The 27531-nt window shown below is 37.5% G+C and overlaps 1 protein-coding gene across 1 annotated transcript in view; it reads left to right on the top strand.

The window, feature by feature from the left end:
- Positions 1 to 18196, top strand: part of KCNB2 (potassium voltage-gated channel subfamily B member 2) — a 172199-nt gene extending 154003 nt beyond the window's left edge. The window contains exon 2 of the mRNA XM_008932184.2: positions 15984 to 18196. Coding sequence (XP_008930432.1) covers positions 15984 to 18146 — 2163 coding nt within the window. The 3' untranslated portion in view covers positions 18147 to 18196. The remainder of the gene's footprint in view (positions 1 to 15983) is intronic.
- Positions 18197 to 27531: the final 9335 nt, after the last annotated feature.

Here is a 27531-nt window from a genome sequence, read left to right as displayed (position 1 = left end):
ATAAATATTCCACAGTAAAAGACTTTTCAAAACTATTCACTTAGTTTTGATTAGCACTTATGACTGAATAATGACACAAATCTTTTTCTTCATTACTTTCTCATGCAGTGCTATCCCTTATCATAAATATCTTGCAAAATAAAGAATCACATTGCCCTTAAATCAAATTTTTGGTTTTCTGATGACGGTTGGTTTTTTTAATGTGGCTTTCCAAAGTAGAAGTATATGTAATCAGTGTGTAGATAGAAGCAGTTGTAAATACCCCAAAGCCTCCATTCCAAGTCTTTATTGTAAATTGCCAGATGCTAGAAGTTAAAAGAAAAAAAAATGTATTATGAAATTGTCAGCTAGGAAAGATACTTCCTGGAGTATAATGTATTTGTTCCATGTTCAAAGGTTCTTTGAAGATGAGTTTTATTGTCCATAACCTTGCTGCAGATAGCTGCATTCATAGCTGACATATTTATTTTCAGATTTATTTCTTGTCTTAAGCCTGATGGAGCTGTAGAAACTTTGCTGTATAGCTGCAGTCATGGAAACCTCTTGCGTTTCTGTGGCCTGGCCATCAGTTTGACAATCAGAAAGATTCGACAGACAGTTTGGTCCTTTTGCAACTACTCAGCGCTTACTTCACCTTCTACAATCAACTCCTCATTGTTCATACATTTGGGGAAAAGCTGTGTCTAATAATAAGTCATTACAGGGTAAGGCCTGATATTTCTGCTATGTGGTGTTCTGCTTGGCTCCTGGGAAGGGCCGCCCTCTGAGGAGGCAGAACCAGTGACAAAGGACTGATGACTCAGAGACTGGCCATCTATGCCTCTCATTACAGTGCATTTGGAGCATAAATGTGGGCAAAAAACCAGCTCACCTGGTGAGCATAACAGTAGGAGAAACAGCCACAGTGCATGGAAGCATGAACATGCAGGGGAAGTCTGTAACAGATATTTGTCCTTGAGACAGAATGCTCCCTCCAGCTGGAGAAGCTCTGTTTCCAACATTGACTTGGGTCTCAATGGGGAAAAAAAGCGCCCCAATATACTGCTTTGATTCATGTGGGAACAACTGTCATCTAAAGTAGGCAACATTTTTCTTCTCTAAGATAATATGTTTATGTAATTTAATTAGTATGAGGCACAACCACAAATCCTAACAGTTTCTATAGGGATTTCTACCAAGGGAGCATCTGACCAGGATGGAGCAACCCACAGACAAAAAAGTTTTGATGCAGTTCAGGGCTCAGTGTAAATCCAGTCTAGCAATTTTTCTGATGACCTAATCCAGGATCTCAAATGTAAAGATACCCAGGAAAACAGAGCAAGAAAACTAGGTCCTAGGATTTTAAATATATGGATTATTGCCATAGGACAACAAGAATAAAGTCAGGAAACAATTGATAGAAAGCTATCATGTTCTTAGTCAATTACTAAAATTCAAGAAGTTATAAGTTCTGAAATTATATATCTTCATTTTATATATATTTAAAATAATAGAATTTGAATATAATGTTAAAACTGCTGATCTTTTCTGTAAGGTTTTAGAATAACTATATATTCTATATGTTTCTCAAATGAGGAAAATACAGGTGTCTGAATAGAATTGCATCACACTGATATTTTCAGTTAGGTATGAAATTTTCAAATAATACACATTACTAGTTTTCATACCTGTAGATGCAGAAATAATATCATCTTAAACATTACTTCATTCGACATTCATGAAGCAGAGAAGATAATTCATCTATCACAACTTGGAATTTCCTGAGGCATTATGTAGAAATCAAATACTCCATACTGTTCTGTAAGCTGCTTCTGAGAGCCTTCCCATGGGATAAAGGAATCTGTACTAAATGCATTGCATTTTTTAGATTAATATCCATAGAATCTCACCAATTCCCCTTTTGTCCTCTTAAAACCCTATGGGATGTTTCCATAAAGATGATTTTCAAAATTGCTTAGCAGCCAGTGCTCTCACCAAAGCTTCTGGGGCTTAGGTTGGTCAGAAATCAACAGGTTATGCTGGGAGCATTAAGTTGGCATTTTTACACTCACATATATTCATTTCATGGGAAACAAATGGGTTTTTTACTAAATATGTGTTGTGACAACACTAATAGTGTGTCCTTCCCAACAACTGCATGATAAAACAGAGACATCTACTGGTTAAAATACAAAATAGGAAAAATATCAAAACTTTTGTGGAACTCTAGACTAATGCTTATCAGACTGTCTTCCTTTGCTCCCCAATAGAGCTTACCAAATACTAAATCCACTTGTGCAGTCTGAAAAGGCAACAGCAAACTTCCCTTTGGTTTCTTGAGAACTAAACCAGGGCCTGTGATGCAGATAGACCATAAGTGTTTGAAGCCTAATAGATGTTTATTTGTGATTGGACAAAACCAGTCTTTTCCGCAGAGCAGGGAATATTCAGCCCTTCTTCTGTCCAACCCACAGTTTATGATAAAACAGACATTCCTTGAACACCCTGTTCAGCACCTGCCCTAGTTATTTGTGCTAAAAGCAGAGTCTGAATTACAGCCCTAAACTGGAAGGTTCACGTAACTTACAGGCATTTTCTCATCTAATATTGTGTTAGTCTGAAGTCACAGCAGCATGAGCAGTCCCTTTTAATAGTATTTTAATAACATATAATATATTTTGTGCATCAGATCTGTACTCAGTTACAATTTGGCATTCATAAATACGATGTGAGGACATTTATGTATTTGTTTGAAGAGCACTGATACTCTGTGGATATGTTACAGCATACATCACACCTTAATAAGGGCTTGAAACTGGAGTACTACAGATGAAGTTTCAAAAGTAATTCTGGAGTGGCATCTAACATAAGGAAAATTTTCTAACAAAAATTCTGGACCTGGACTCTGCTGCTCAGGATCCAACCTGGCCAAAGAACTGTTGTCAATCTAATGCCTACCTTTGTGAATTTTGGCTGTGTAGCCACAGCAGGAGGTAAAACTCCTAGCAGCACAGCTTTAAAAGTCACTGAAGAAAACATTCTTACCACATGAAAGGCAAACTTGAAGAGGAGGGTAAAGAAGTCTACTTGAAATGTGTAGCTTTGTTCCCAGATCTATCTTGTGAGTCTTGCCATAGTAGCTCTACTAGCAGCGTGTTCCCGTGGGTTAAAAAAAATCCAGAATAGGAGCACTCCCGTAAAATGCAAGATGAATATTTATTGCACCTTCAAAGGCTGTCCAAATCTGTGTCTGGTTTGGACCTTTCTTAAAGTGCTTCCCACCAAGCTCTCTAACACACTGAGTGCCATTTTAGCTGTCAGCGTCAAAAAACATTCTTCCTCCACAACATCCTTTCTAACAGAAACAAGATTAAGGCAGAAATGTTAAAAAAGATCCATCACTCAAATGAGTTTTGTTTGGCTAACTCTCACCCAGCTACTTTAATCAGTTCTCCATCTGCTTTTGGATCATGGTAGGGGAAATCAGAGGTTGAGTTCCATGCAGACTGCTTTCTGCTTTAGTATTATTCATTTGAGTTCTCTATCTGATTTCTGATGATGTTCATACTTAAGCTGCTTAAATATTTTATGGAAGATTCACAATTCCTGTGCTGCAACAACTACATTGGCTTTGCTGTCCCTGATGGTTTATTTCAAAGTACTCTAAATCGGACTCCACTCCACCTCAGTCTACAGTGTAGACATAGCCTATGAACCCTGCCTTTTACTTTATATTTACGAAATGCTTTGGCTTTACTAGCTATTTAGTTTCCCTTCCTCTGGTTTCTCAAGTTGTCAGCTTTTCTTCTTCGTAACACATCTTCATGCTACTGAAACTGGTGGGAAATTTTTATAACACATCTACATGTAACCAAATCAGTTTTCTTTCTTCATTGATTGAGTTATGGTGAATGAAATTGCTGCAGATTGTCTTTTATCCTCTAGAATTAACCTTCTCTATTATTGTATTTAACTTTTAGGGTTTTATTTAAGAAAACGGTTTCTAAAATTTAGAAGTTAATCAAGAGTGATATGCAATGAACCATGGATAGAAAAAAATACTTTAAAAAAGCAGTAAGAGATTGAACAATTCAGGTCCTTCTGTCATAAGGAAGCTATGAATGGATTATCAAGGGATCATCATACTATTTCATGACTGGGCTCTCAGTAAGTTTTGGTAGGATTGCTGTGTAGTTAGAATAATGAAACACACTGCAAAATACATAAAGCATATTAAATATTGTCCTCAAAAACATAATGAAAAGATAAAGTATGAATTATGGGGAATATAAAATTGTTTAATGATTTATAACAAGATAAGCATAAAATAAAAATATATATCAGTACTTGACTCTAAAGTCAATGTTCGATTTTAGATATATTTATAATAAATTAGCATTAATTCAAGGACTTGAAAGCCTCCAGGAGGAACAGTGCTTTACTTTGTGAAAGGAAGATGCATAGATGGCAATTTGTCCCAATGGGATAAGAATAAGACCCTCCAGGAAGTGGAAAGGAAAAAAAAAAATAAGAAAAAAAGTAACACCAAAAAAAACACACACACAAAAAAACCCCTAAAGGCTGATAAACAGCTCTATCTATTTTCTTCAGTTTGATCTTTTATTTTTTCTCTCTATTTATCATGGTTATGAAAACAGTCTTGGAAGAATGCAATGAGTGTACTTATTAAATCTGATAGAATTTTATAGCATCCTAAAATACATGATATGATATGAAAGTTTTGTCTATTTCTCTTGGAGCTATAGTTAATATTTTTAGTGTTATAAATGCAAGTCTATGAGAAAAACTATCAAATTTCATGTACTTCCAGTGGAAGTCTGAATTAGCTATGAGGTAAAAGGGAGAAAGAAAGGAAAGTCACCTTACGTTTAGTAAAAAAGACAGTTAAAATATGCAGACCTTTAACTACACCCTACTGTACTGCAAAAGAGGCACAACAGACTGGGCTCATTTTCTTAACAATTTCTCTGACTCTATAAGTGTGGGAAATACTGGCATAACCTTTATATAAAACTTTAGATTGATGTAGATGTTTTATATAGTACTGTAGCTCTGAAATTTATATAGAAATTGAAATGAAGCCAAGATAGAAAAACTATTTTAGAAGTATGACTAAAGATTGTCTGAATTTTGTGCCTGTCTTAATTTCAAATAAGTCTGAGTAGCAAATCTCTGATAGATAACAACTGCCTTCAGGTGAGAGGCCATCCTTACTCACTGTATGATATGACTAAAAAACAGTCTTAGTGAATGGTAAAAAAAGATGATGGAATGAGAATAGTTTTTTTAAAAAAAATTAATATAGTTGTCAGCAAATTAGACTCAAGTGTACAGTCCTGGTTAATAACCTGAGGTCTCAGCCATAAGCGAATACCATTAAAACTAAATGGCAAATACAAACAGTGAGAACCAATACATTTAATTTCCAGTTTCTCCTTTTTGAAATTAGTTACATCCAGCTTTCTGCTTTAAGTTGAATTTTAATATCAAAATTAGTAGTGTCAAAATAAATCTGTATGTCAGGTGTGTTGATTTCCCCCATTATATCCAGTCAGCAGCCTATGCTAAAATTTCTTAGAGCTAAACAATTGGGGTTTGATTTTTCATTACTCCTGCTTGTTTAGCTGCACCGTGTTTTGGTGAGTGTTTGTAATTACTAAGTGGCAAGCAGTAAAAAGAAATATCTCACCTCTGGTGAGATTCCAACCTCTTTCAATGGTATTTTTTCTGGGAAACGACTATTATGCCAGATTTATCTTTATTTTTCCAGAGTTATCTTTACAGATCGTATACTTTCCATACTTTCATGTATTTAAGGTGACAGAATAAAAGGCGTTTACAGTGAATGTCGACAGCGCTCTGCCGCATCCGCTTTGCCTTGGGCCCGCGTTCAGCACCGCGCCGGCGGACAGCTCCCGCCCCGCCCGCTCCCATCGCCCCGCTCCCAGCCCCGCTCCCAGCCCCGTCCGGCCGTCAGATGAGTTGCTGGCTGCTGGAGCCGACCTCCCCGTTTTGGCTTAGGGGCTGGCGTCCGGCCGTCAGACGAGTCGCTGCTGGAGACGACCTCCCCGTTTTGGCTTAGGGGCTGGGCTGTTTTGTTGTGGGAGGGGTTTTTTGAAAACGGAATTCCTGCAACGAAGCCAATGTTTTTGTGCTTGCAAGTAGCGCAGAACAGATCTTGCGTGCGGTCTGCTGTGCAAAGGAAACTGCAAGCTCCTTGTCACGACTTCAGTGTAAATTTTGAAGATTCTAGTACATTCATCTGAGTAATAATACACAGCTTTTACCGCCCCAAAATTATACAGCTAGTACAAAACACAACCTAAATGTAAGAAACGTGCCAAAAGTTTAGAAAACTTTTGAATGAGGGCGGGCAAGGACTTTATTAAAGACATCTCATTCATTTTTGATAAATATAGCTGACTTTCTTACATACATGGGCAAATTGTTCCATTTAAAAATAATCTTTACATGGTCAAAAAGCTATATGTAAATAAAGCCTTTAACACTACTCTTGACGTTAATTATTTGTGTTCATCTGTAAGGGAGATTTAAATCTGTCTCATTGTTATAGAGCAAAGAAAGCATTAGTTGATATAGTTTTTATTTTCACTGTAAGATACATTACATTAAATTACTTAATTGATTAAACTAGTCACACTCTAATTTCAAGCAGGTACCTGCTCCACTTCTGCCAATAATATGACAGACATTCAAGGGCTTATTCAATTCCTAGTGAAAAAAATAAAGCAATTCCCATTCACTTACATTTACTCTGGACCTGCTGTTTCTTCTACATTAAGTCCTAGGGGAGAGTTTGTTATTTATCATTAAGTAATTGATTTCATGTCTCCAGCTGAGATAGCCTTGTTCAACAACAATAAAAAAATATTATGGCTGACTTGATATGGGGTTTAATCTGTTAAAAAAGAAACAAAGTAATACCCATTAGCTTTGTGCTAATTTGGCATTCAGGGTTGTCTCCACTGATGCTGAATTGAATACATATGCCTCTTCCCAAACTATGAAGACTGTCTTCATCTGCGACTACTTAAGGTCTCCCATCTTCACCAATCTAATAGATGCCCCCAGTATTTTCCTTAACTTTTGCCCATAACTAATTACAGCAGCTTTCTTCAGGGCTATGCTAAAAATCAAGCTAATAGTCACACTTGCAATCCATTGCCTATTATTTGCTCATAGTGCAATTCCTCTGGTCTCCAAGACCACTTTTTGGTCACAGTATTTATTAAATACATCCTGCAAATTTTTGCAGTGTTGTACTTAGTTTTCTGCTGTGTAGCTAATGTGCCACTAGTGTTCTGAGAGACTTTAATGGTTCCTGTGTTCAGATTCACAGACTCAGTCGATTCCCAGAGTTCTCATTTTCCATATTACCCACTAAGGACTACCTTATACCAAACCACCTCCATTATTCAGCTATAATCCAATTCTCAAACCCACATTTTATTAAATTCTTATGCTGAAATTCTAGGTGGTACAAACCCCAAGGTTATCCTTCCCTAAAGGAATAATCAAGTCATTAAGTAAACGCAGTTGGCCTGCCACAGAATGCAGGAGGGATTTTATTCCATTACTGTTATCCTAATAGCATAAATACAAAACCCAGTAATTTACCTGTAACAGAATGCAGGAGAGATGCATTTTATTACTGTTGATTTAAACCAGAAGCATACTTGCTGATCTCAAAGAACAAAGGATCTTTTCCTAGGCAGATCTGTCCCCTCTGAGATTCTAGGTCTTTTAAGGCAAATATTAGTCTACGGAATGGGAAGGCACAAAGTGGAAGGTAGGAGTGTTTATGGAACTAGCCATGAAATCTTCAATAAAAACCTCCTAAATGAGCTTGTAAACTAAGCTTTTAAAGTGACAGTCATGATAATGCAAAGAGACAAAAAGAAAAGACTGTATTGTTTAGGTGCCAGATAAATACAACACTAAGAGCTTAACCTTCATATATGGAGGTTAATGTCAGGCTTAATGAATACCCCTGAAAGAACAATGAAGAACATTCAAATTGAGTCCTTAAAGATATTAATAATAATGATCTGTGGAAAACGTGGAAAAAGTGGAAAACGAAAGGTCAGAATTCTAAATAACGTCATCAAGGAGGGAAATCAAGAGTAGCAGAGAGAAGCTGTTCAGTGATTAGACATGGTGTCAGAGCCATTATCAGATATGTTCTGAAAGGGCAACTATGATAGAGCTGTAAGATGAAATAAATTTATGTTATTCTGTTATTCCCCTCTCTTATTTTTCAAAAATTAAACACTCTATTATATATGGAGCTATTAGACCTGTGCCAGCAGTCTGCAATTAAAGGTTATTCTAAGAGAGGTAAGAAGAGATGAAAGTTGCACTCTGAAAGGGCAGATGTGCACAGGCAGTAGGAGTTTTCCACTTATAATGAGTATTTGCAGGCTCTGTAAGATAACTACACAGGATGTCTGTTTTGAAACTTTGTGACAGAATGGTATAAACTTCTTTCTTACTGTATCATGAAATTCTGTCTTCACTCTTGCAAGTACTGACTCAGCTCTAATAATGACGAAGTGGAGGCAGAGGTCAGAGTATCTGATTCAACTGGAGACCAGTGTCTTATTTATTTCCAAGTAACAGTTTCAGGATAATTTTAAATTGTTACCTAGGTCTAATTTTAGTAACTGGAAATGAACTTTTCCATGGCTTAAGACAAGGAGCATTGGCAAACACATACATCTGTTCTTAGATAATTTTTGGTGTTGCAGGACTATTAAGATTTGCTAGAATTGTTATGCTTAAGGCTTGCCATAACTCCATTGTGTTCCAGTTTGGAGCAAATCCAAGTAGGGTTTGTCCCTGTTTGTCTTCTTTTTCATGTCTTCTGGCCAAGTACCTTATGTTAAAAATTAGTATGAGCCAGCAAGGGCAATACTCTGTTATCAGTGGCAAAATGTCTTTTTGTTGAACTTTTTCAATGTGGTCTGTTGAAACCTTAGATTCAAAGTAAGATTTCTAAATCTGTCAGACTGTTCATGATGTGATCTGTGACACATCAGCAGATGTTTTGAGTGCAGAAGTGCAGGTGTGAGCTGAGTACAGTCCTCTCTGCAAAGCTCTGTAGAATTGTGGGTCAGAAGCAAGGGATGATGGTTGTAACTGGGAAGTCCCAGCGACAGAATGATGGGAGACCATGAAGAGACAAGGGACAGAGATGCTGTGTCCTGACCTTGTTCTGTAGTGTCTAGTAAGGAACAGCAGTGTCAGCTGCTGAAGGCAGAGCCATGGTACTGTACTGATGAGTGCTATTATTAGTTGGTAAAATATCTTTGCACTTATGCAGTTTATACAAATGTAAAAATGTGCCTCTCCTTTGCATCACTGAAGGAAATTAAAATGGCCCCTTCTCCTAAATATCTACAGACTGATATCCTGACTAATCTTGAAATTCCTCATTTGATAATACTTATAGTTGGAAGGCAGCTCAATTTGTAGTGTTGTCTTTCCTGCTCCAATGAGCATCTCATTTGATTAGTCCCAGATGTCAAGAACAGAACGCACACAAATGTAGGCAGATGTACAAGACAGAGCTCCTACTGAGCAAAACTTTCTGTTCCATTCAGTTGCAAACTCAATATCACAAGCTGAAGGCACCTGACAGGAAAGGATGCTGCTGATGTAAACTGTTTTCTGTTAACTTCTCATCAAGCCTACCAATATGTCTTCCACTTTCATGGGCTTACTCTCTCAGAGAAATGAAAACCTCCATGATCTGACCCTCTGCTCTTGCCAGTGTGAGTCAGCGGATTGTCTAGGTGATGCTGGGAGCTCTGTGCTACAAGCTAAGAACACTTTCATGCAAGATACAGCACAGCCTGCAGGCTACAGCACTTGGTAGCTCTCAGGTTGATCTGAAGAACCTAGACCAGCTCCAGCTGTCTATCTACCCAAATCTAGATCAAGACAACTCTTTCCCAAGAGCAGATGCTTCTGAAAATATATAGCTAATTGCCCAAGAAAGCTGATAGAGTGCTCCAGAAATCTTTAAAAGGCTGAACAATTACAGGTTTTTTCTGAGATTTTATAAAGGGAGAGCTAAAGATACTGCCAGAGCACTTTATTTGAAGATAATATCATACATTTAAATGCAGAAAGATAATAATATGTAACAGCCTGATGAATTTCAGTGCCTATGGAAGCTAAAATGGGACTATACTGCTGTCTGTTATTTAAGTGGTCTAGATCCTACACTAGATCTGACCCTGGAACAAAAAGACTAAAGAAACACCATTGCTAATACAATCTTACCTGATTCCAGATTGAAACCTATATTAATCAATTTTACTGTACTGGCTCTTAGGTAGGGCTCAACTAGACTTCCTCTGAGCAGCTATATTTCAGTGTGAACCTAATACATACTTTTTCTCTGCTGTGTATAATAATAACAGTGTCATATCAATTATGTCAGAAGCTTTTTCATATATCAATTGTTGCAGAACAGCAAGGAGCAATTTGAAGGCTGTTCCATTACACCTTTGTTTTCTGCCTCATTTGTATGCCCATTTTATGTGGAATTCCTCACACTGCTGGCAGTAATGAGCAGTGAAATGGGTACACAGGAAAAAAGCCACTTTTTAGTGGCAATTTAATACTGAGAAACCACTACATTTTTGGGAGATTGATACCAGTCCCTGCCCCCTAGAAATCAGAAACAACAGCGTCTGGAGGACCCTGTTAAGACTGCATCATTAATTTAAGGAATATTTTACTATTCATTGCATCAGCAGCAGGTTCAAATGCCTCATATCCAGCCCATAAGAAAGGAATTTAAATCTTAAATATTAATCCATGTTTTTAGAAACATTTTGCCATTTATAAGGAAATATTTTTGAAGTTTAATAAGAGCTGGATTTTTATGTGCTTTTGTAGTACCATAGCTAAATAACATAAGCTGCCAAAATCTGTCATTTAACAGAGTATTGTTTGTATTCTGAAATGCAGGTTAAAAATAGTATGTCAAGAACTGGTCATAGTTTAATTACCTGGAGTACACAAATTTTCCAGTTATTTCAGTCTAGAATACAGTTCCAGAAATATGCCTAGAAAACAGTAAATTTTCCTGGGAAAGATTCAGTCAGCAGTGGTTTTTTACTCTTCAGCATAGCCAGCCATGCAGATTGCTACAGGTTTTTCTTATAAACTCTGTGCTTCTGTTAATGTAAGATACATCTGTTCTATGATAATTTACCAGCATAGTACTATCTGCAAAGTCTTCTTTGTAGATAGTAGACTCAGAATAGGGAGTTCCTTTTTTTCTTCTTTTTCTCATAGTTTTTCTTACTCTTCCTGATATTCCCTTGGCATTTTTATGCCTAATGTGTTGTGAAATCTAATCAATTGCAATAATTAAAACATATTCTATGTGGAATGATACATAACTTTAATTACATAACAGTGTCTCAGACAAACAAAAGTTTTAGATTCTTACATTAGAAGAAACCAAACTACTGTACTTTGCTGTAATTTTTTTCACCAAGAACAGACTCTGCTTATAGATGAAACAGATAAAACACTAAAAATTCCAGGCTTGATAGACTGGAATATACTGCTATTTTTTTATTAAAATAGCTGGCAGACTTCAGGCTTGTGTGTTACGAGCATGTGAATGAATGGCTGGAACAAACAAATAGATGGTTGTTTTCAATAAAACACCCTGGGTGGCAACTCTGAACAGGAAAGTTTTGTGTTCAAGACCTATAAAATGCATGTAGTTTTAGCGATGTCACTGACTCACCTCTTTTCTAGGATCTTTTGTGTGCTGGTGAACGTTTAGGCATGAAGTAAATTCCTCATGACAGAGTGAAATGCCAGTGTTTCCTAATTAAAATCAGTTTGATGACAATTGGACAGATACGTTCTTACAGTTTTCTTTTTTTAATGAACAATGCATGTCAAGTAATTGGGTCCTGGTATTACACAGCTTTTTCCAATGCTGTTATTTACATTCTGATGCCAGCCCCAATGGAGCTCCATCAGCTTGACAGAAACTGCAAGCTCAACAATTCAGACCTCTGTCTTGTTCATTTGTTCTTTGAATTCTGAAAATATAATTATGTTATTGAGTATTTTAGAGAATTCAAGCCTGCATTAGCTATTTCACAGTGATTTCAGTGACATGGATAACCTAATATACCTGATTTAAGCTTGTAGTTTTATTCCAGTGAAATCTGATACAGGCACCTTTCACAGTTTGAAAGGCAATTATTGCTCTCTTATAGTGTTGCCCTTTGTCTGTTTCTGTCCTAGCTACAGGACATCACAAATTTCGTTAATTAGCCCTGCCCAGGTATGCAGTGTTATTGCCCTCATTCTTTACTAAGATTGTCTTCTTTTGCTGATATGGATAGCAGAAATTTTAAAGGGATGTATAGCCGTCCTAAATAGGATAGATTAACCTAAGGATGTTTCTTGAATGAACTATATGAAGAATGAAGACAGGTGGTCCACAACTCACTTGGCAGGAAAAATTAACAGATCTTATTTCTCCAATAAATATGGTTAAAAAAAAAAAAGGAGAGAGAGAGAGAATCAGCACTGGTAGGGAGAAATACAAATAAATGTGTTTGGAATAATTCAGAATATTAAAGGTGATACCTGTTCTGTACAATTAGTAGCTGAAAAAGGCCAAAGATAGCATATAACTACAAGATGATGCCAAATACAGACCGTCACACCATGACCAATTTCAGTTTGTGCTTAAAGAGCTGAATTTTTGATTAGTAACCCGCAGATAAAACAAGTTTACTGATATTTTCTCAAAGTAAATACACCCCACCTACAGTGGGGTGGCCTTTCCATCTCTGTAGCCATTATCACCAGTGACCAATTTCTCTGCATACACCCTTCACACTTGCATTCTACTTAGCTGCATTTCAGTCTTCTTCAGTGTTCCAGCAATTTTGTCAGACTTAGTGTGTTCTTGGAACATCACCAAGTGGATTTAACAGTACCATTTCTGAGAAATGAGAGTAAATGTTTTTATGAATGAGCTTCAACTGAGCTTTAAAGTAGGGAAAGGGGTCAACAAAACCTCTGCCTTGGACTTCCAGAGGGCAGACTTTGGCCTGTTCAGAACACTGGTTCAGAGAGTTCAGAAACATTCTTAATAACAATGGGGTCCAGGAAGGCTGGACATACTTTTAGAAGGAAATCTTAAAGGCACAGGGGCAAGCCCTCCCTCTGTGTCAAAAGACAAGCTGGCAGGGATCACCCTGGCTGAACAGGGAGCTTTCATAGGAACTCAGGAAAAAGAGAGAGTATAACACCTTTGGAAGAAGAAGCAGGCAAATCAGAAAGAGTACAAGGATGTCATTAGGCCATGTAGAAATAAAATTAGAAAGGAGAAGGCTCAGCTAGAACTCAATCTGGCCATTGCTGTGAAAGATAATGAAAAGTGTTTTTATAAATACATCAACAACAGAAAGAGGGATATGGAAAATCTCCATCCTTTATTGGATGCCGGAGGGAACATTGTCACCAAGGATGAGGAAAAGGCTGATGTACTTAATGTCTTCTTTGCCTCAGTCTTCAACAGAAAGACCATTTATCCTCAGGGCAACTGGCCCTCTGAGCTGGTAGACAGGGATAGGGAAAAGAATAAACCCTCTGCAATCCAGGAGGAATCAGTGACCTGCTGAGTCATTCACAAGTCTATAGGGCCAGATGGAATGCACCTGAGAATGCTGCAAGAACTGGCAGAAGAACTTGCCAAGCCACTCTCCATCATTTATCATCAGTCCTGGTTAACTGGGGAGGTCACAGAAGTCTGGAGGTTATCCACTGTGACACCCATTTACAAGAAGGGTCAGAAGGATGATCCAGGGAACTACGGGCCTGTGAGCCTGACCTCAGTGCCAGGAAGGTTATGGAACAGATCATCTTGAATGGGATCACATGGCATGTACAGGACAACCAGGGGATCAGGCCCAGCCAGTAGAGGTTTAGGGAAGGCAAGTCCTGTTTGACCAACCTGATCTCCTTTTATGACCAGATGACCTGGTTCGTGGATGAGGGAAAAGCTGTGGATGTTGTCTACCTGGACTTCAATAAAACCTTTGATACTGCCTCCCACAGCATTCTCCTGGAGAAAGTGGCAGCCCATGGCTTGGACAGGTGTACTCTTTGCTGAGTTAAGAACTAGTTGGATGTCCAGGCCTGGGTAGTGGTGGTGAAGGATACTACATCCAGCTGGCATCCTGTCACTAGTGGGATTTCCCAAGGCTCATTATTGAGGCCAATCCTGTTTAATATCTTCAACAATGAACTGGATGTAGGGATCGAGTGCTCCCTGAGTAAGTTTGCAGTCAGCACTATGTTGGATGGGAGTGTTGATCTACTGGAGGGTAGAAAGGCTCTACAGAGGGATCTGGACAGGCTGGATTGATGGGCTGAAGCCAACTGTATGAGGTTCAACAAGGCCAAGTGCCAGGTCCTGCACTTTGGCCAGAATCCCATATAGTGCTACAGGCTTGGGGAACAGTGGCTGGAAAGTGACCAAGTGGAAAAGGACGTGGGAGTGCTGCTTAGATGCCATTTGAGCCCAAGCCAGTAGTGTGTCCAGGTCGTCAAAAGGCCAGTGGCATCATGACTTGGATCAGAAATAGTGTGGCCAGAAGGATGAGGGCAGTGATTGTCCCCCTGTACTTGGCACTGGTGAGGCCACACCTCAAGTGCTGTGTCCTATTCTGGGCCCCTCACTACAAGAAAGATGTTGAGGTGCTGGAGCAAGTCCAAAGAAGGTCAACAGAGCTGGGGATGGGACTGGAGCACAAGTCCTATGAGGAGTGGCTGAAGGAGATGGAGTTTTTCAACCTGGAGTAAAGCAGACTCAGAGGAGACCTCATCACTCTCTATAGCTACCTGAAAGGAGGTTGCAGCAAGGTGAGGGGTTGGCCTCTTTTCCCAGGCAACCAGTGATAGGACAAGAAGAAGTGGCCTCAAGCTGTGCCAGAGGAGGTTCAGCTTGGACATCAGGAAGAATTTCTTCACTGAAAGGGTTGTCAGGCATTGGAACAGGCTGCCTAGGGAATCACCATCCCTTGATGTGTTCAAGAAATGACTAGCATGGCACTTAGTGGCGTGGTGGCTTTTGGTCAAAGGTTGGACTTGATGATCTTGGAGATATTTTCTGACCTTAATGTTTCTAGGATTCTATAATTCTATGAAAATAAATAACAAAATTTATCAGAAAACCTATATCCTTAGGCAAATCAAAACTTCATTTCTAGGAAACAATTTTGTACTTACGCATTTTGATAATGATGAGAAACTGAGTTCTCCTTCATGCTACTTTCTTTTTAACATCTTGCTCTCAACCTAATTCAGGGCTAATACCTTCAATTCTTGTAGCATCTGAAATTTTTTTAGATATGACAGTTAGGCAGGACTAGTCTCCTGAACAATGATTCTTGTTTATTCTTCTTAACTTTGACTTTCAGCTCGTAAATTTATGCTTCTCTAGAAAGGTGTGCACTATGTAGTACTGAATTAACAGTTTAAACACAGTCATTCTCAATCAATTCTCTGCACTTTGTAAAGTTTTACATAATTACAATTAATGCAGAAAATTAATAATGTTCATCACATTAGCAGGAACTATATATTCACTTGGTAACATGCAATAATAAATATCACCTCCTACTGTAATTTTGAAATGGTAAGACCAGTCATGGCTTGCTTTCTGAAATGAATTGGTTTACTGCAGGCAGTAAAGCAATCAGGTTTTGACCATGTTTAAGATGATTCTAATGTTTTCTCTCTGTGCAAAATTCAAAACAATAAAAAAAAATAATAAATGTAGCAGCCAAAGCAGCTTCCACCATTCTGTGTTTATTTGACACATGCACATTTGAAAGGATTTAAGCAAGCCCTGACAAGTACATTTCTATCAGTCTAACCAAAATATTGTTTATTTTGTTTTACAGATTTTGGCCATTGTATCCATTCTGTTCATCGTACTGTCCACTATTGCTTTGTCTCTTAACACATTGCCAGAGCTGCAAGAAATAGATGAATTTGGGCAGCCAAATGACAACCCTCAGCTAGCGCACGTTGAAGCTGTGTGTATTGCTTGGTTTACCATGGAGTACCTTTTGCGTTTTCTGTCCTCACCAAATAAGTGGAAGTTCTTCAAAGGCCCATTAAATGTCATTGACTTGCTGGCTATCTTGCCATACTATGTCACCATTTTCCTCACGGAATCCAATAAAAGTGTCCTGCAGTTCCAAAACGTCAGACGTGTGGTTCAGATATTTCGTATTATGAGGATCCTAAGGATTCTTAAGCTTGCCAGACATTCAACAGGCCTTCAGTCTTTAGGTTTTACACTCAGGCGGAGTTACAATGAATTAGGCTTGTTGATATTATTTTTAGCCATGGGAATAATGATATTTTCAAGTCTTGTATTCTTTGCTGAAAAGGATGAGGATGCTACAAAATTTACAAGTATCCCTGCATCATTCTGGTGGGCAACAATCACTATGACTACTGTAGGATATGGTGACATTTATCCTAAGACCTTATTAGGTAAAATAGTTGGAGGACTTTGCTGTATCGCTGGAGTGCTGGTCATAGCCCTGCCCATACCAATTATTGTGAACAATTTCTCAGAGTTTTATAAGGAGCAGAAAAGACAGGAGAAGGCAATTAAGAGGAGAGAAGCACTTGAGCGAGCTAAAAGAAATGGCAGTATTGTCTCCATGAATCTTAAAGATGCCTTTGCTCGCAGTATGGAAATGATAGATGTAGCAGTAGATTCAGGTAAGCTTGGAGAAGCAGTCAGTCCAAAGGAGACATCTGATGACAACCACCTCTCCCCAAGCCGGTGGAAATGGGCCAGAAGGACAATGTCTGAAACAAGCTCAAACAAGTCTTATGAGAACAAGTACCAAGAAGTTAGTCAACAAGACTCCCATGAGCAATTAAACAATGCTGCAGCATCCTCCAGCCCTCAGCACCTCAGTGCCCAAAAACTGGAGATGCTGTATAATGAAATTACTAAAACTCAGTCTCAGCCTAACCTTAATGCTGGTTACCAAGACCAGTCTGCAAAGCCACCCATGTATGAAGAAGAAATAGAAATGGAAGAAGTTTCAGGTCAGAGAGATCCGTTACCAACTGGACCTACGGACATCATAACGGACATGAGAAGCACATCCAGTATCGACAGTTTTGCCAGTTGTGCAACTGACTTCACAGAAACAGAGAGGTCTCCCCTCTCTCTGTTTCCTGGCTCTCACTTGCAAATGAGATTTCCAACTGATACTGTTAACCTGGAAGAAAACCAAAGAGCGAGGAGTTCTCAGTTTATACCATTTGCAAAAGACAGAGGATTTTCTCCAACTGACATCACCTTTGACTATAATCCAATCAACAGAGCTGTTATCAGTGATGGCAGTGGGTCCCAAACTGTTTTACATGGTCATTTGCATTTTGACACTTCCATGGAAAGCCCCAAAAGTTCCCTGAAAGGTAGCAACCCATTAAAATCTAGATCCCTTAAAGTTAATTTTAAAGACAATAGAGGTGGTGCTCCACAAACTCCACCAAGCACGGCAAGGCCACTGCCAGTGATAGCAGGAGCAGACTTCACACAGGCCACCCCCCAGCACATCAGCACCATTCTCCTAGAAGAAAATTCCCCACAGGGTGAGCGACCTGTACTTGGTGCTGATGCATCTGCACTTTGTCAGGGACCTGTTAAAAGATCATCCCCTCTCTTTCCCAAGCAAAAAATTTTCACTTTCCCTTCAAAAGAGAGAAGGAGCTTCACTGAAATAGACACTGGAGAAGAAGAAGAGTTTATGGAGTTACATGGTATGAAACATGAAAAACAACAGGATATCAAGACAAATTGCTGTGGGGACAAACGCAGTGACAGCAACAATTTAACAGAGGAGCCACAGGTCAGCTCTTCACCCAAAAGCTTGAGCCACAACTGTACTCAAGACATTTACCATGCTGTGGGTGAGGTAAAGCCAGACAGTAACCAAGAAGGTCACAAAATGGAAAACCATTTATTTGCCCCAGAAATTCATTCAAGTCCAGGAGAAACTGGTTATTGTCCCACACGTGAAACTAGCATGTGACTAGTTACAGAAGCAATAAAAATACCTTTTCATAAAACACTGTTAGTAATGCCTATGAACTAAAACATGGAAAGCCTCAACAAAAGTGCATAAAATGTTATTTTTGCATGGCATGAAGAGTTGTTTAGTTTAAATACTGTTTAATTTAAAAAAAAAAAAGACTGCTTTTTGTAACAAACTGAAAAAAAACGGAAAAAATTACTCAAGAATGGTGAATAAAATAAAGAGAGCTCTGTTAGGAGCCAGTGTTCTGCAACATCTGACATTTTTGATCCTTTCACTTATGATTGTAGACAGGTTTTGAACTCTTTTAACTTTTTTTTTTCTTGGTTACAATGAATTTTAGAATTTGCACATGAAAGGATGAAATGTCAATGCATGTGTTCATAAAGATGTGAAACAAGGTGCTTTGAGCTTGCAAAATGCATATATTTGTAAATAGTTGGGGGTTGGGGGTACAGCTACTGTTAAAAAGGATTTATGGAAAAAGCATTTCCTGGGACACAGGTACTTCCTTCACAGCGTGCTGCCTGGAGGTTTTGTACAGACTTATGTTGCAAAATTGCAACTTCTACTTAAAGCGTCTCACGTATTTTGCTTTCTGTTAAAAAGCTCATGAGTATATCTGTTAATTAATGACTACAGTATTTTAGTTTATCTGTGCTGTAAATCATGATAGTTTTTTTATTTGCATAACTTCAGTTATTGCATTTGTCAGTTTAATTAATGGTCCTGAGGAAAAGCAAAGATTTAATGACCAGAACTTGAAGCATTGGATATTTTTATATCAAACTGCCACCATTTCATAACTGAAGAAAAAGTTCCATTTTAAAATTTACACACCATAGTTATTTCTGTGGCAATAAATAGTGCCAAATGGCTATAGAGATATATACAAAAGTTTTCAATCTCTTGGAATATAATTTGGGATTAAAAAATATTTTCCACATTCACTTTTTTTCCTTTGATTTAACACTTTTTGCTTCTACGTGGTCTTTGAGCTCTTTCCTTTTGTTTTACATGCAGTGCTCATACTTCAGTAATGGCAATGTTGTTGAAGCCATTGTGGTGTAAGGACATAAGAGACAAGTTTTGTAGGGGGAAGTGGTACCTTTTGTTGTTATGAATCATATAGCTGAAGAAAAACAGGCTTCAAGTATATGTGATTTGCCCCAGGTCTTCCATACCCCAAAGCTTGTCTGTGGTTTTGAGTTCAGTGATTTGAACTGACAGAAGATATCACTTGACTCACCAACTTTGCCTCAACCCATCCTTCCATTGTTGTTCCAAATTGGAGTATAGGCTTTTTGCTATACTTAAATAAAGGAAAATGTCAATCATTCCACTGACAACTACCAAAGCATCTTTGGTTTCTCTGACTTCTCCAGCTTTGTAAAAGAAAGATGCTGAACCAAAGCCTTCATTACAAAGTACCCCTCTAACCGCTGTCTGAAAAAAAGATATTTTTTATTTTATCCAGCATCCTTAGCTTCCTATGCTATAATATAAAAAAAACTTATAGATTGCTTTAATTCCCAAAATAATAAAAAGCTTATTCAATTCATTAATTCTAACCATAAGCAAACGTATGCAGTTACACAGGCCCATCCTGCAAAATATTCCCCTTTTTTTTTCTTAGGAAGCCTTAAAAGCACTTTAGACCAACCAATGCATGGTTTGGAACATCAGGCTTCTACTTACCATAGTGGATCTAGGTTAATTTTTACTCATCTGTCATTTTCTGTCACTTAAATAAGTAGCAACCAGGCACCTAATGCATTTAATGTAAAGGAGCAATCATTTTTCTTGCAACATTGCCCTTTGATTGAAATGGCTGGACTCATGTCACAGACCTCACTCAAGCCAGCCCCATGGAAAAGAGGCAAGTTTGAAGAGCCCCAAAATAAGGATCCTGGTGACTGGGCCTAACAATGAGCATAGCACTATCATTTGGTTAAAAAAAAACATTTTCTGTATTTCCATAAATTTTCTAATGTCTGTAACAAGGTAATATTGAACTGTCTCTTCAGTCATTTGAATATCTGGGAATATAATGAGGTTTTTTCGACAATGTCTGGTCATTAATTCTCAAAATAATTTTTTTCTTTAGTTGCAGTTCATTGCAACTTGTTGCTGTATTCAGTTTTGTGTATTTATATGGCATTCTGCGTAACATTTTTCAATCATGTTGTCTCACTGTCCCAAAATTTAGCTCTTGATGTTTTATAGTCATTAATCTTCTATATTTATTTTTTAGTTCCTGGATATTTTCAGTGACTGAAACCAAATGCCAGTCAATTTTTATATGCCTGAAGTGTTGGTTTGTATTTTCTATGTGCAGTTTTATGAAATCACATGGGCCTGTTCAATCTGCCTTTACATCCTAGTGAGCTATTGAAGTCCAAATTAAGACCAAATGGGACCTGGTTCCATACTCTGGATCCACAGAAAATTCTCTTTCAAGATAATGATGGTGTTCTGGCAAGATTGAGGTTTGTGTCCTTCTTCTCCCAGGTGACCCTTACACTTTGGAAAAGCCCCCTCGGACCTGTGCCACTTGATGGAAAGGGAGGAGTCCAGCCATAGGGATCATATTGCAGGAACAGATTTGATTCCTTAAGCTCTTCTGAGCTAAACTTTATGCAAAGTTTATTCTGCCCTATTAAAATCACTAAAAATTCGAAAGTGGTAAAATTAAGGCCTCAATTCTTGTGCAGATGAATTTCCCGTCAAACCAATGGGAGTCTGGTGGAAAAAGAGACTGACTGAAATATAAATGAGGATGGCAAAACTCTCTCCCTCTTGATGAAAATCAACAGGAGCTTTAACTATATAAATCAGATGAAAGACCAGGCCCTTATAGGCCACTGTATTTTGAATGTTTTCAGAGAAGCACATTTATTTTGAAGCAAAAGAAATATAATTCACTTTATTAACAGATGATTTTTTTTTTTTTTTTTAAATCTTGGAAGCAAAGTGATTGAGCTTTGGAAGTACTTTTGGTATAATTTCATTATATACTTTTGACTATGCTGAATAATATTTCCAGAAGCACAGTTTTAGACATATAGTTTTTCCAGTCTTGACTGCATGTACAGGATCCCATTTCTGGATACCTAGCTCGTGCATAATTCCTGATTAAAACATCTACTTGAGCAGTTGCAGGACTGGACTTAGATTTCAATCCAGTACAGCAGGTGTAAGAAGTGCAATCCAGGAACATTTCATTCATCATGAATTGATATGCAGCAAATTATGCAAAATTACACAAGTATATTTTTCTGGTTTTCTAAAACTTTGAAGATATTTCAGACATATTACCCATTCACCACAGTAAGGGGAGAATGTGTTTGAGTTCTGGAGTCAGTCTCCAATTTCAGCTGTGTGATTTCAAAACAACTTAAGGAGTCTTAGGAAGAAGTGACTCCCCTGTGCACCTGAAAGGGGTCTGATTCCTCATATCACTGGAAAATAAAGAATGTTCAGGGAGATAGTTTTGCAATTAATCTATTTTTATATTTTTTATGAACTGCAGAATCCTGAATCAAAGTTTTAATTCCTTTTCAATGATGAAACCAAATGCACATATTTAAAAATGTTCACAGAGTAATTAGAACAGTTTTTGAGTAATAGTCACATTAATTCAAATCTGGGTGGGATGGGGGCAATAATATATCGCACAAACTGCAAAGGAAGTTCCTACAGGAAAGCTGTTTACAGGGGAAGCATACAGTGTAATGTAAAGAATGTAACATGGTGTAGGAAGTTTTTGCACTACAGAATTTATATGAAATACACTTTTTTAAATGAAAACACAAAAGGCCTTTTAATGCTACATTGTCTAGAACATAGGAGCCTCTGTGCTAACGCAGCAATCTGATGCACTGTGTCCTCACTTCACAATTGGTCTCAAAATTCAAACATTATTCATTTTAGAGAGGTGATATCTGATCTAATACTAGAGCAACTGACTTGAAGAGCTTTTTAGCACACTATTACATAACCCAAAGTCTGTATAGGCAGTTGTATTTTTACCTATAACATTCATAAATCAAATTGACAATTGGATTCTGGAGTCATTTCCTAACAGGTAACACCTGGCAACATATTTGTATTCCTTGGAAAACAAGTTCTTTTAAAAGCAGACCTCTTCCCCTACATGTTGACTGAGCTTCTGTTTCCTTCAAGGTTTACCTTCAAATTATTTAATTAACTCCTTCAACCTCTAAACCACAGTCCAGTACAAAACCAGTTGTCTTTTTGAAGCCCTATTGCAAATATATTCAGACTAGTAAAAATATCCAGGGCTTACCTAACTGGCTTTTTCATTCAAATAGCTTTTGAATCACTTGGATAGAAAATAAATCTTAATATTTTGATCATGCAAAAAATATTTTAAAAGCAAAAAAATGCAATATGCCTTTTTCTTTCAAAATAGCCAGCACAGATTGAGCAAGAAATGCAAACACAGCAAAGGGGGAAGAAGGGCCGGAAACTGTAAGTAAACAAGGCATATTTTAGTAAACTATGTAAAAAAGAGATATAATAAATCATATATACAATACTTCTTGTTCACACTTAACGAGGAAGAATGTCAGTAGCAAAAGATTTAATTCCAGTCCAACTCCATCTTAATTTTTATCCTAGAACCAACAGGTCTCTACTGAGGTTTTCAGTGATGCTATTACCCACTCACCTGCCACATGAACATCCGATGTGTAATCATTTTTCAGACTTTCCTGAAAAAGAAGTTACTATGTATTGCTATCTTTGTTGATCTTTGGATCTCTTCCCATTGCCATCCAAATACCAATCTTCTCTTCTTCTTGGGAGCAGTCAGAAGGCAACACACCCAAGAAGATGATAAGAGTGTCTTGTCAGGAAAGTGTTTTGGTAGTCTGGTGCAAATAGCCAGATGAACTCTGTTGCATTTGAACCAAGGAACAAGAACTGATTGTCACTTCTTCCTGTTATTGTTCTAGCCATACCAGTCCTTCAGTGTCCCCCACAGTGTCCCCATGCTCCATGCAAGATGTTTCAGTGTTCTTGCAAGAACTTTTGTAAAAGCACTTGACTGGTAAGTGCTATTAAGAGAGCCATTCGTCTAAGTGTGAACATTTGTCTCTTGTCCAATCTGTTTTTACTACTTAGCGGTGCTCAGTTTAAACTCCAGCTGAAATGCTTTCTAAAACAGATCAGGTGTTCTGGGAGCCAAATCCTTTGCAGGTCCTTTATCAGTTTCCTTACCAAAGAAAGGTTAGGTGACTGGCAGGCAAAAATGAAAGACAAAATTGTTTGCATCATGTGATGTTTTCTTGTTCAGTGGTCATACACCACAGGACAGCTGCAGGTGAGGTAATGTACTTGTCTTTGTATTTATTTTGTGGCAGGTTTAACCACTATTTTTTGAAAATGTTGTGTTATGATATTTAGGAAGTATTACCCTTTAGTACAATGGAGATTTCTTCCAAAACAGCAGTGATACCTTATAGTCCTACATTATTATTGATTACTATTGAATTTTCTTTTATGACACCTAACACAGATCCAGATGAATGCCATTGTGGAACAAGGAAGTAGCAGACAAATATTAGTGCTCTTTTTACTTAAAAGTAGCTAAAGAACATGGTATTAGCTAACATTTAATCCAAAAGAAGATAAGATTATCCTATCAACAGAATGGGGACCTGTCATTACCTTAGACATTGACTGTAGTCCTGTGATTAATGTAAACCCTGAATCTAAGAGCAGTCTGTGTAATTAATTTCATTAGGGTAATTTTTTAACTCAAATAAGTATTTAAATTACATATTCAGCATCAGCAGGAGTGATGTACACTTCTAAACCTGGAATTCTATGGCTATGTTTACACTGGCATCTTAGTGGAAATCAAGAGAGCTCTCCTGACATGAATCTCTCAGCTATCCCTGCTTTTCATGCTTTGGTTCACATCACAGAGCAATCCTGGACCATGCAAACTGAATTACTTTTAGATGAAGCTGAACCAGAAAACTTCTTCCATGAGGGCATCTGCTGTGCTGCAACCAGGATGAAGCATTCAGGCCCTGGCACCAGATGAGAGCTAGTCCAAAACTGTACCCCAGTACATGTAGTATAGATTGTCAGCACAAACTCTTTTCCTCAACAAATCTGCTTGTATTGTACTACTTGCTAATGTAGACATAGACTATTTCACCCATGGTTACTATCTCCAGTCCATGTAGTCTTGGCTAAATCCCTTATTCAAGCAGATTTTGTTATTGTCATCAGTAGTATTGCATAAAAAGAGCAATATATAGCCAAAGATGAAATTGCCACCGGTGTGTTCTCCAGCTTAGCGTAGGTGAAATCATTCAAACAATACATTCTTGATAACCTTTGGATAGTTGAGGTTTGTAGTTTGGACCAAACTCGTACGTACTGCATAGTTCTACAGTCAGTTTAGTGTAAAGTTGGTGTTATATTTGATGAAGACAGTACAGACAACACTAGACTGACTTACTCCAGAATCAGTGGAATGATTAAACTGACTGCAAGTAGCCCTATTTCACTTAACAGTAACTCTTACTTTATATGGTATGAATAAAAGCAAATGGCCACACAGTGATGGAGGATCAGAAGCCCAGCTTGAGTATTTTGTGCCTATCTACTATGTCTAGATATCTTTCCATTTGGATCACAGTTTAAATTTATTTAAATTGAGGAACTAGTAGGGTTTTGATTGTGTGCTGAGTTGCTCTGATGTCTAGGACATACCTTGTAAAAAGTAATGCAAGAAACAAATAGCCTATTCCTTTTCTTACCTTTTTTAATTATTTCAAGGTGAAGGACATAAGTTTTAGTGATATTTTTGCTCTAAGTTTTGCTCAGATAGCATCTCTCAGTGGAGGTTCAGAATACAAAACACTTATGCCTGTTCTTGAAGTCCTTAAGCAGAATGCCAGTGGGAATTCTGCCTGTATAAAACTGAAGGATGGAGCAATATATTATAGCATTAGGCAAAAGGAACAGTTTGTAACATGTTATAAAGTGGGGGGAAAAAAAACAAACCACTTTTGGGGACAATCATGGGTACTTCTGCTAGGATGCAGAGTTCTGGATTTATACCTCTACATTTTTAGAGTTCTGAAGAGTTTTACCTATATAACTCTTTCAAAAGTCAAAGGAGCCATGCTGATAAGATGAAACATGGAGGGATTAGTGTACAAAGAAGCTGAGCATTGAATACATAGCCTATTGCTTTAAGATCACTGTAAATATCAGCTAAAAATGTGTACTAATTCATGTTTATACATTATTACTGTGTTAGTTTCATAGATACGGTAGCATGACTATTATTAGTTTTATTGAATTTAATGAACTTTACTTTGTATTCCTCTGTGAATGCTCTGAATGCTGCAAACAAAAAAAGCACAACAGTATTTTTTCAAGTTCTCTTGGGGCGTAGTAGTGTCTTCACTGTTGTTCAGTTTTACAGATTTAGCAACATTTCATCATAAATTGCTATGTTATTAACATATCTTTCTTTAAAAGTACTGTCACTAGGAGATAAAAGCATATGTGATAAGTCTTGTCTAATCTCATTCATCTGCCTTTACAAAATGCCCCAGACATTTTGTGGGAGAATATGCTGCTTTTGCTTCATGCATTGTTTGTATTTGGGGGTGGGGCAGGGGAATAATAGGGCATTTTGCAATGGTAATTGCATCAAACATGCTTTTTTCATTATTATTGTATTTGTTAGAAACATTTTGATTTAGTTTCTTTCTGTAGATAAAACTTTGGCAATAGCTTTATTTTTTCAACTAACCATTTGATTTCACTAGACTAATAACTTCTCACATTTAGTGATATTCGTATCAATGTCTCCATATCAGCTGCATTTTAACTTCATAAGAAAGGAAATGTGATTATTATTTTTGTCATTATAGATTTTGCTGATCAACTAAATATTTCTGCACCAATCTACATATTAATATGCATGTTGTAGTCTGTACAATTGTTCAACATCAAAATATCTGTTTAATTTATGTCAATTGTCTGTAAAATAAATGCATTGTTCTCCATTTCAGTCTGATAGAACAAGCAGGATAGTAAATAAATGTGTAAATGAATCATCTGTGTCTCATTTCAGTTCTCGTCATGAAACCACTTTACATTGAACATTGCATATATACCAAAATAATAACCCATAGTGTCTTCAGATTTCATTACTTAACATTATGAAAGGATCTCTGGCAGATAATATGTACAGAAATAAATCACTTGGCTATGCAAATAAAGTCAGAATCCATTTTTTTTAATTAAATGAAATGCTTCTAAGCCTTTTTTTCCTCTCTGTTCAGAATCACTGCTAATTATTACTTGCTCTGTCACAGATACAAAACCTCAAGTGACTTTACAAGGGTGACTAAACAGGATGGAAAGCAGAAGCATGGAAATATTTAGTAGTGTTTTTTTGGCCAGTCAAACCTAGGTACCTCAGCCTAACATTCAGACATAGTGGATAAACAAATAAGGAACAACCTAGCTTAGACCCCATCACCTTCTTGCCTAAAGTGGACCAATTTTGAAATGGGCCAAAATCTGTAAGAGAAAATTTAAGTTGTAGTGGTGGTTATTTTACTCCTTTGAATCAGGGAAATAACTGTTTTGGGGTTTTTTTACAGGCTAAGTTTTACATCAAATCCACCTATAACAGAGCCACTCTACTATTCAGAAAATAAGGAATATGATTTTCTCACCTTCAAATTAGAAAGCTATTTTTTAAGTTTCTACATCTGAAGAGCATTACAGTGAAATAAAAATGGAAGTCCAAACTCATCCCTTTGGTGACCATGCTGATAATAGTTTCTATGCGAGAGCGCTGAGACACACTTTAGTTTCACAACCTCACTATGCTATACATCTCTTAATACACTATTCATTGCACAGCAGAACTTCTCCCATTTCAGTTTTTAATCTAAGGTTTCCCTTTATGAATGTGCAGCACTGAACATAAATCTAAATTTGTTCCATCTTCCCGTTCTACCTCAAACACATTTCCAAACTCCTCTTTCCTTAAAAACAAACCCCACGTCCTTCCTATTGCTTCTCCCTGTCTCTTTTTCTTGGCACTGATCTGAATAATTACATTCTAAGGAAAATACTTGTGGGTTTATATATTATTCAATAACCAAGCAGCCTGCAGCCCACATATCTAATGATGATACCCAAAAGTACTTGCAAAACTGCAGTTCTACATCCATATTCCGGCTGCCATATGGTTCTATCCTGCAGCAAATGTTGGCCTTGTATACATCCCCTGACCCTCCAGATTTTGACTGCACAGAAAGGTCACATAGGAGAAAAAAAGTGGTAGCATTTTCTAAAAAACACTGAGTCT

Source organism: Manacus vitellinus, unplaced genomic scaffold, assembly GCF_001715985.3.
Source record: "Manacus vitellinus isolate BGI_N305 unplaced genomic scaffold, ASM171598v3 scaffold_1_pilon, whole genome shotgun sequence".
NCBI lineage: Eukaryota > Metazoa > Chordata > Aves > Passeriformes > Pipridae > Manacus > Manacus vitellinus.
This window is presented reverse-complemented; position numbering and strand designations above follow the sequence as displayed.